Below are 9,621 nucleotides of genomic sequence, written 5' to 3' on the forward strand. Positions count from 1 at the left end.
CCCCAGACCAGTAAATTTCCACCCCCTGCCTTGACCCTGGCCACCACCCCCCTTGATTCGCCCCCTTTGCCCCTTTTTAATCCCTGTCAAAAGCAGTCAGCAGAATCCTACGGGTATAAGGGCAGGGTGAAGGGCAGTGGCTTCAGCAGATGTACTGAGCATGCTCAATACACGGTAAGTAGCACATTTCTAGCAGCGCGCAGAGCGGACCCTGCCGGAAAGGAGCGCGGTGGGGGAAGGAGTTCGGGACGGACTACCTCTCCCCCACGACATCGACAGGTGAGGAGCAGAGCCGGCCTCGGGGTGTCTGTCTGCAGAGCTGGGGGGAGGGGCTGTCCAGGTGCCGAGCTCCCCCCCCGCCGGGGTGTCTGTCTGCAGAGCTGCGGGAGCTGTCCCGGTGCCGAGCTCCCCTCCCCCCCCCCCCCCGGGGTGTCTGTCGGCAGAGTTGGGGAGAGGGGTTGTCCTAGTGCTCATGGGGGTTGAGGCTGGCAGGGAGTAGGTTATAGCTTTGACAACCATCGCCAGTCTAACAGTGTTACTGGTTCATCTCTTGCATCACTAACCAGACCAAGGGGTCTCAGTACCCAGCTCTGCCAACTGGGCTGTGGGCTCTTTACTGTATAGCACTTTGCACACTTGAGCAGTACTCAATTGTAGCCCCATTGCAGGAGGGGGAGATGTGTGCTTTCAGTAAGGATTCCTTGGCTGTGGAACTCTACTCTCTTCCCCCTGCTCCCCAGAGCCCTGATTTGTTGATCAGAACAAAGCTTATCTACTTTCTGGACTTACCCTGAGTAGGTTGATAGAATGGAGCATAAATCTTTGGGGAGGAGAAGTGGGGTACTGAATTTGTGGAGGTCTGGGTGGTCTTTTTGTGGATATGGCTGTGATGGAGTAGGGCGGATTGACCTGGGAATGTTGTGTGGGAGTTTTACTGGGACTGTCTGCACTAGTGATGGGGATATCAGGGTGTGACTTCACTTGAGGGATGATACATGAGCATGTAACCTGAGCCCAGGAGGGGGGTTGGGGCCAGGTGACACCTTCGCCCGGGAAACTGGACAAAGGCTGGAGGAGGAGGGGGGTGGGGAAGAGAGTGTGAGGCTGGGTGAGACTGCTGGAGGGGGTTTCGGTTGGGAGTTGACTGGGGAAATGGAGGGAGCCCCTGGGCTGGGGTGTAAGCTCCCTGCCCCCCAGATGGACCTGACTGAGGGGGTTCTGTGGTCTGTACCTACAAGCTCTGATTTGGATGGTGTTCCTGTCCTCTAATAAACCTTCTATTTTACTGGCTGGCTGAGAGTCATGGTGAATTGCAGGAAGTGGGGGGTGCAGGGCCCTGACTCCCCCACACTCCATGGCAGTGGCTCCAGTGGGATCTGTTGTTAAAGAAATGTGTAAGATCTTAGAGTTTGGTAGGAGACATTATTGCACTAGACATAATTAAATCATGATGGTGGCTTGGGTCAATAGTCACTGGCAGCATCCTTTATTCTGTTGGGTCTTGACCCTCAGTCGTGAGCATAGGGTTCCCAGGTGTCTGTTTTTTGACTGGAACATCTGGTCAAAAAGGGACACTGGCAGCTCTGGCTGCTAAATGTCTGGTTGGCTGAGCACCTAATGTGGCCAATCATTAAAAGACAAAAACAATCACTTTGCATTCTGCAGCCTCCCCTAATGACATCAGTGATTGGTTGCTGAAGAAGTTGGAGTCTGTCAGAGATGGAGCACCAATTGAAAGTAGCCATCTTAGTTTTGATCCCATTCTTGCCTCCCACCCTTAGAAATCCTCCACAATAGGGAGCTTTCTGAAACTAGCAACTAGGTAGAATGGTTTTACTTCTTTCCCACTCCTGAAATGTTACTTTGAAGTACTCCGAGGGGTGCTTCCATCACCGCTTCCTGCTGCCTCCGGATTTCTTCTTTCCTTCCTATGATATAAAGGAAGCAAAAGCTCACTTACGGTCTTGTGATTCTAGGTAACAGGAGCCATGTAGGAGGATTCCAGAGCTGCACATCAGCAAGGCCAGCTTTCCTAATGGAAGAGGTAAAAACTCAGTGTGCTCTTCTCTGCCTTCTGCACTCAAGTCGATTGATACAATTAAAACTGCCACCTGCCCTGCCCTTTCAAGGCATTTTCCTGCTGCCCTGTGCAGAGGTTGCCATGCATTTTTCCCCCTCAAAGCTCCCCACAATTCTCCACATATCAACAAGCTGACCATATGTCCATCTGTTAATATTTGTAATGGCTTTTTTGAAGCTTTCATATTTTTGTAGTGATAAATGCAATGGAACATATTGTTCAGAGTACAGCACTTTGCTAACAGTATTACATTCAGGTAAAAAAGTTTGTATTGATCCCCAAGTATATGCGATTGCAAAATGAAACCCTAATTTAAAATATTTCAAAAAATTAAAAAGGGACCAATATAATGTCTAACTCATCTTTAAACTTGTCATCTTCAAACCTACACAAACTATTTTTGTTTTAACTTTTTCCTATGGTATATTCTTGAGGAATATAAGAAGTCTTGGAAATCATCTACAGTCAATCAATCCTAAGGTCTACCACTTTTGTAGTAATAATGAAAAAGAATCCAGGTCAAAGTTTTTAAAACTGACTAGTGATTTTGGGAGCCCAACTTGAGACACCTTAAAGAAGCCTGATTTTTCTGAAAATGATGAGCACCTGCCCTCTTGAATTCAGGCCCTGTTGAGGTATCTCAAGTTAGGCCCCCAAAAATTATTAGTCAGTTTTGAAAATCTTGGCCCTAATCTTTTGGGTTTAGTGAGTCTTCTGTTTGTTCAATGTAACTCAATTATGTATGTTCAAATGTATTTAATTATCTGTTTGATATACTTCACTCTTTCCATTGTAACATAGATACAAGTTAGTTAATGCAATCAAGAGAGAGTGGTTGGGGATGGGGTATAAGTTATACAAGGGAGATAATTTCCTGACTGAGAGATCTGTTAGACTGGAAACTGTTTTGCAAAGAGGATTGGTGGGAACCCATCAAGTAGGACCTTTAAATTAGACACGGCATCGAACTAGAAAAATTCTATAGGGAAAATCCTGACAGCATAGAAATGGACAGGATGACAGACAGTGGACACATCTTTTCTGTCACTCATTTCTATGATACAGAAATAGGCTTTTAACAATTTAACCATAAAACCACCACCACTCTCACTCTGAGCCTGGATTAATACAGGGCCCATAGTACTTTTATTCTTCATTGCTTTGCAGCTGATGTGCAACATTCATAGAATTTAAGGCCAAAAGGGACCATTGTGATCATCTTATCATAGCTCAGGCCAGAGAATTTTAAAACAACCTTTTTTGGTGTCAGCTACAAGGGTGTGGGGTTGGTATATGTACACGTCCACACTTCAAAAATAAACATTGTCCCATCTGTGCACTTCCCAATATCCCAGACTCCCCAAGGGACATTCCAAGATGAGCTGGAGTGGTGTATTTTGCAGCTGGAAACAGGCCTCCTTCGTCTCAATCCAACCCCAGAACAAGGTATGTTGCCTCCCCCAAGATTTCTGGTTAAAATCTAAACTCAGTGCTGGTTCAGTTCACCCAGAAGCCTTTCTAATTTCTCTGTCTATTGAATTATAATTAGAATTCATTCTAAATGTAAAATGTAATGAAACATTTTGTCCACATTTAACATCTGTTCTACTTTGAACTTCATCTGCCTATCCGCTCTTAATCCTGCCTGTCTCCTTCCTTATGCATTGTTTCTTCTCTCCTCATTTTCCTTTTAGCCCCTATGCCTCATTCCTCCCTTCCCCTTAGTTGTGCCCTTTCACTTACATATTGCTCAGCTACTTCAGGTTTCCTACAGTGCTTTGCAGCTCAGACAGTGCTTTCATCCCCGTCAGTGCTTTGATCACTCACATTCTGTATCTGATAGTTTATCTGTGGTATAATCCCACAATCTCAAGTGACTGCTGCTGCATAGTATCAATAGAGATGCCCCTTAAATGCTTGTAGTTTATTTTTTTTAAGCATGTTCCTCATTGTCCCTGGAAAAAGATGAAATCACTTAAAAGAGAAACTTTACTGCCCATTAAAATACTGGCTTCAGGTGTATTCAGGAACGTTTTGAGAGTTCATACCTGTTGATCCACCAGGCCCAGTATCATGCCTCCAGCAGTGACCACTACTTAGTGGTTCAAAGGAAAGTGAAACTTCCCTTGTAAGGCATCTGGCTGACTATGTCATGGTGCAAATGAGGATACAAAATTCCTTCCTGAACATTGCAGCCATTGGTTTATGCAGAAGCATGAGATTTGATCATTTATATATTAGAGCATTGCTTCATATGCTATTGGTCATACAAGTATCCTGCAGTCCAGCGGTTCTCAAACTGTGGGTTGGGACCCCAAAGTGGGTACTATAGAAAGATGTATGCAATAATAAGCTGTGGAGGAAAACAAAGTCCTCACTCTGAGTTTAAAGCAACAAGCCAGAGGCAGCTTTATTATGAGCAATTGCAATATGCACGGGAGAGTACACACGGACAGGGATTCCCCCTCCCGAGGCAGGTCTCCGTTGTATAAATGCTTGCCCTAATTATTTATCTCTTTTGTTACAGACAATAATGATCAACAACCGCATCTTTTTTATACATATTCCTTCCTGATACCTTTCTTTTCTCAGTAACTTTCTGCTACAGTCTGGGTTCCATTCTTATCTAACACAAGGTCAAAATAACCTCTCTCAGTTTTTCCCACTCACCCAGGCCCTGCATTAAAGTCTCGTGTTATTAAATAGAAGAGTTAGCCTGACTCTTGCTATTTGTAGAAATCCCTATCTCTGAACCACTGATAAGGGACTAATTCTGTATGTGGTGTAAATATCCAGTGTCCCAACCAGTAGCCATTCCAGTCCTCATGCAGTCAAAGAATAGAGATTGGGACACATCTGTAGTACTGCCGCTCTGAGACTTTTCTCTGATCCGAGTACCTGGCCGAGGGAAGAAGCACCATTGTTTCCCTCCCTGACTATGGTTCGTAGGACTCACTGTGATCCCATTTCTTGTCTTTGTGTCGGTTGGCTTCTCAAATGCAGCAGAGGAGACACAGCACATCCTCAAAGTCCTGCGCTCCCGCAAGGCTGCCTTTGTGAAGAAGCGGCAGGTGATGAACCACGTGTTTGGGGATTACCGACTGAAGATGGCCGAGGAGCAGAAGAGGATGGAGAAAGCAGGTGAGGCTGGGGCCATCCCTGGAGTCTACAGAACCATTTGGTTCCCTCTGATGTGGTGTTAGCAAATGGCCTTTCTTGAGGCTTCTCGTCCAATCATTCCCATAAGGAATAAACCTTCTTTCCCCCGTCCTGTTCTTTAAGGGGCCAGCCAGAAGCCATTAAAGTGGAAGGGCCTTTAAGCATATGTAATCCCAGAGCTGAAGGGGGTTTTGAGGGTGAAGTAAAGGCTGTATCTGTCTGAACTTCATGGCATCACTTTGGGGTGGGGTCCAGTGTTAAGGAGAAGTTCATGGTTTTGGAAGCTCTACTAACGACAGCTAGAGTAAGGCCTAACATGGCACTGAGCAGGATGAAATAGCAGAAGATGGGACTCCTCCAAGAATCCATTGTGGATCTGTGTGTGAGATTGGTGTGATGGTGGTGCACAAGGCCTGAATAAATAGGAGCGAGTCCCCCCCCATTCCCTCTGCATGTCAGGCAGTCCCATATGGAAATGCTGCACTGGGTATCTTGCCCACAATCCCTTGCTGGTACCAAAATACAATAGCATTCTGCATACACATAGGTTGGGTGTCCCTTATAGAAGTGAATTGTTCTAAATGTGGCGCCAACATGGTAAGAAATCGGAGAATTAATAGAAACACAAATCTTCCTCTTTTCTCTAGCCATGAAACCTGGGAAAGCACAAATACAGCAAGGGAATGTGCAGGTTTCAGGGAGCGTGGTGTATAGGAAGCGATCTGGACAGACCTCCAAGTCAACAACAAACTGGTTCACACCATCTGATAATAGCTTCCGATTCAGCTTTGCACTTCCTGAGATGGATCCACAAGCAACCAATGGAACTATGGAAGAGGCCCAGGGGGTAGGTGGCTCTGAACAGAGGCCCTCAGAACTAGAAGATTTGAGTGGAGTGTTGAACTTTTCCACCCCTGGACAAGAGCCCAAGTTTGCTTTCAATTTTGTCATCCCAGATAAAGATGGCCCCCTGATGCCATCTATTGTTACAGGTCAAAGAGCGGAGAGTGTAGCAGAAAATGTGACATCAGGTGGCTTATCTGCCGGACCAATGACGCATTCAACCCTGTGGGAGGCTAACATGTCTGAGGTTGTGGGCTGTGTGGGTGGAGGATTGGGGAGAAAGGTTCTCGTTTTAGAGACCCCAAAACCAAAGATCGCCGCTGAAGATGAGGTTAAGGCAGAGAAGACAGCAGCAACTGGAGCACCCAAGAAGAATAAGAAAAAGAAATCATCAAATAGTAAGAAGGAGATGGCGGAAGCTGAGGTCAGCAAGAAGGTGAAGGTGGGAGCCAGTGGGTGTGAAGACACAGATTTGTCCCTCCAGGACAAGACCACGCAGGTATGTGAATTAATTTCTGGCTAATAAACAAACATAACCTCACTGTTAAGGCTCCATAGTTTCCTTGGAAGGGAAAGTTAATGTATGTGTGAGGTTTCTAAATCTGTGTGGTAGTACAGGCTGGAAATGGATAGCCATTTATTGCTGCTTATCCCATTAGGGTTTCACTGTGACCAGAAACCTAACAAGTGGGGGTGGACTAGGTGGTTCAAGTTGATGTTACTTTGTCCTTCCCTAGAACCGTGTCTGAGAGTCTGCAAGCACTTTGCAGGCATGTAATGATTTAGACCTTGTAGCATCCCTGGCTGGTAGGTATTATCCCCATTGTGCAAATGGTGAAATTGAGATGCAGAGAGGTTAACTGACTTGGCCAAGATCAAGACTGTCGCAGAGCCAGGAACAGAGCCCAAAAGACCTCCTGTGTCCCAGTCCCTGTCTCTAGGTTTATAATGGCACGGAACGAGGTTGAAGGCACCAGTCGCTCTGAGTCATGTATTAAGGGATCATTAAAGTACACCTTACCATCTGCTAATGCTGTACTGAAGTCTATAGTCTGTTATGTTTTTCTTTAAAATGTCAGTGAATTTAGGTCTCATGAATGGTCCCAGATCAGCAACGCTGGAATGTGAAGTCTGCAACACAGGAAGCAGCCGTGAGAGCTTCCTCCACCACCCAGCTGCTGTGCCTCAACCCTGACCTTGAGAGCTCCCACTCCAAGAGTGTGTGTGGGGGTAGGGGTTCAGTGTCTGGCCATTCTGTTATTGGCCTCTCTGTTGAGACAGACAACTGCAGTGGTTTGTGCGATGTGGACAGCTGTCCATTAGGAACTGGACTGAGACCCACAAACTCACCTCAGAAGATGAATCTCCACAACTACTGCCCTAGACTAGACCAGCCTGAGGTGAAAAGCCCCACAGCCCTTTACCTATCTCCTGAGGCATCCATCCTTCAGGTGGGCACTGTACATAAGGCACCAGGGGGTAGCTTTCCTAGGTAACCGTGACATAAGAGGCTCTGAAGGAGACTGAAAGCCTGTTGGAAAGAAGTTGTGGAACATAGAGGTGATAAGAGCTTGGGGATTCTCATACATGTGTAACAGTTACAACATTGTTAGATCTAGAGCATGATGCTACTTCAATTCTAGGAGGCAACCCTGCTACTCCCTCTGCCAGCGTCCAGTCCATTGGCTGTGCTGGATAACACTTAGTGCTTAGATAGCAACTTCCATTTTCACAGACATTAACTAGCTAACTTGCACATCCCTGGGAAGGCAGGGGAATGGGAGACAGGACACCAGATTCTCTTCTGGATTTTGTCACTCATTCACTGTGCAACCTTGGGAAGGTCACTTCACCTCTCTCTTCCTTAGTTTTCCCCACTGGAAAATGACTTATTTTATGTTTGTATAACTGCTGTCAGACCAAAGGCTCCCATAGTGTTGGACAAACATAGGCAAGCAAATCTTCCACATATAGGTGTTGGGAGGCTTCAGTACTGTTTGTGCAAAGGCTTGACATCATCAGGTGGAAGGTGCTGAACATAAAGTGGCATCAAGAATATGAAGTGAAGCCAGCTCTGAGGGAGTGAAAACATGAACATACAACTCCTAAATCTATAGATCCTTGATTTTCCTTGCTGACTAACATATGGTGTTTTAGTTTTTGGACAATTTAGTTTCCTCCCCTTGCTGTGTTCTGTTTTATGTAGCAGTCAGATAAACAGCTGTGGAGGGAAGTGGACTGGTGTGTGGAACAGCTGGAACTTGGCCTGAAGACACAGAAATCCACTCCAAAACAGGGTGAGTAAGCCAGAGAGTGTCTTGTTAGAAGGAAAGGGAGGCAGAAGCAGTGGTGCAGGGAAAGAGCAAAAGGAAAGATTTATATTCTGTGTTCGCCTGTCTCTCCTTTCCAATGATTCAGCTGAAGAAGCTCTTCGTGCCATCAAGACACTACGCAGTGACAAGGCCGTGCTGGCAAAGAAGCGTCAGGTCATGCGAGCCATGTTTGGAGATTACAAGAAGAAGATGGAGGAGGAGAGACAGAAACAGCTGAAGCTTATGCAGGCAGGTATGAGAGGCAGACTTACATGAGGGACCAGGATGGGAAACTATGCCTGAAAAAAGGGAGCAGGAATACTAATCCCTCCATTATCCATGTAGCCCTAGAGAATGGAATTCTGGTGCATGAGAAGCCTTAATGGTTTTTCTTTCTGTCTTTGTCTTCCCCTCTGTAAGCTGCAAAGTCTGCTCAGGTCATGGAGGTGAGGGAGAATGCCCGCAGAAAGAGCAGCCAGGTCTTCCGGAAGTGTTCAGAGGCGTCCAGGAAAAGCCCAAGTTCTGCAGGATCCCCTTCTCATCCTCCCAGCCATCCAGAGTCACCCCAGGCCTCTGGCACAAATTCGTTCATGTCCCCAACTTCCCAAGAGGAGTTCAGCTTTAACTTTTTTTAGGAAAGTCCCTTGGACATTTATTGTTTTTGTTTAATGGCTGAAAATGTTGCCAAAATCTGTATAATCTTAGGGGGTAGAAGGATGCTGAGCAGGGTAAAAGGATCATGTGGGAAACATGCATAGGTTCATAGTGAAAAGACACTAAGTGCCTTGGATCAAGTGTATGTAACAGCTCTATCTATAATGCATACAATTCCCCAGACTCAGTCTGTGGGCTGGACTCCTTTCCTCATACACACCTTTGCTCGGAAACAAATCCGATAAGGAGAAGATATATGGTCAGAGAAGGGATAAATAAAGGTGAAGAGAAGCTTAGCACTTTGAAGGCAATTCTTCTGTTGTATGCCAAGTGCAGCTCTCATGCTGGCTGTATGGAACAGAGTAACAAAGTAGGATTGAAACTCCTTGTGAGTATCAAAGGTTTTCGTATTAAACATGAAAAAGCTGCATCACTCCCAAAGTTCTAGCATTTTGACGCAGTTTACAAAGACACTGCAATAATTTTTTCCCATTGCTGTAGAATTATGGCCATCTTTTATCCTCACTAGTTTTGTGGTCTCCATTAGGCAAATGTTGACTTTTTTTTTTTTTT

At 45.7% G+C, this 9,621-nt stretch overlaps 1 protein-coding gene across 1 annotated transcript; it reads left to right on the plus strand.

Moving 5' to 3' along the window:
• Positions 1-216: 216 nt before the first annotated feature.
• On the plus strand, positions 217-9,621 carry LOC112106995. Its single transcript, XM_026648186.2, has 8 exons — positions 217-279; positions 1,977-2,044; positions 3,436-3,526; positions 5,084-5,221; positions 5,887-6,581; positions 8,289-8,379; positions 8,501-8,647; positions 8,815-9,621. Exons 2-8 carry the CDS (start codon positions 2,036-2,038, stop codon positions 9,027-9,029), a joined length of 1,386 nt encoding a protein of 461 aa, XP_026503971.1. The 5' UTR covers positions 217-279; positions 1,977-2,035; the 3' UTR covers positions 9,030-9,621.

Source organism: Terrapene carolina, unplaced genomic scaffold (genome assembly GCF_002925995.2).
Source record: "Terrapene carolina triunguis isolate 2854851 unplaced genomic scaffold, T_m_triunguis-2.0 Scaffold67, whole genome shotgun sequence".
Lineage (NCBI taxonomy): Eukaryota > Metazoa > Chordata > Testudines > Emydidae > Terrapene > Terrapene triunguis.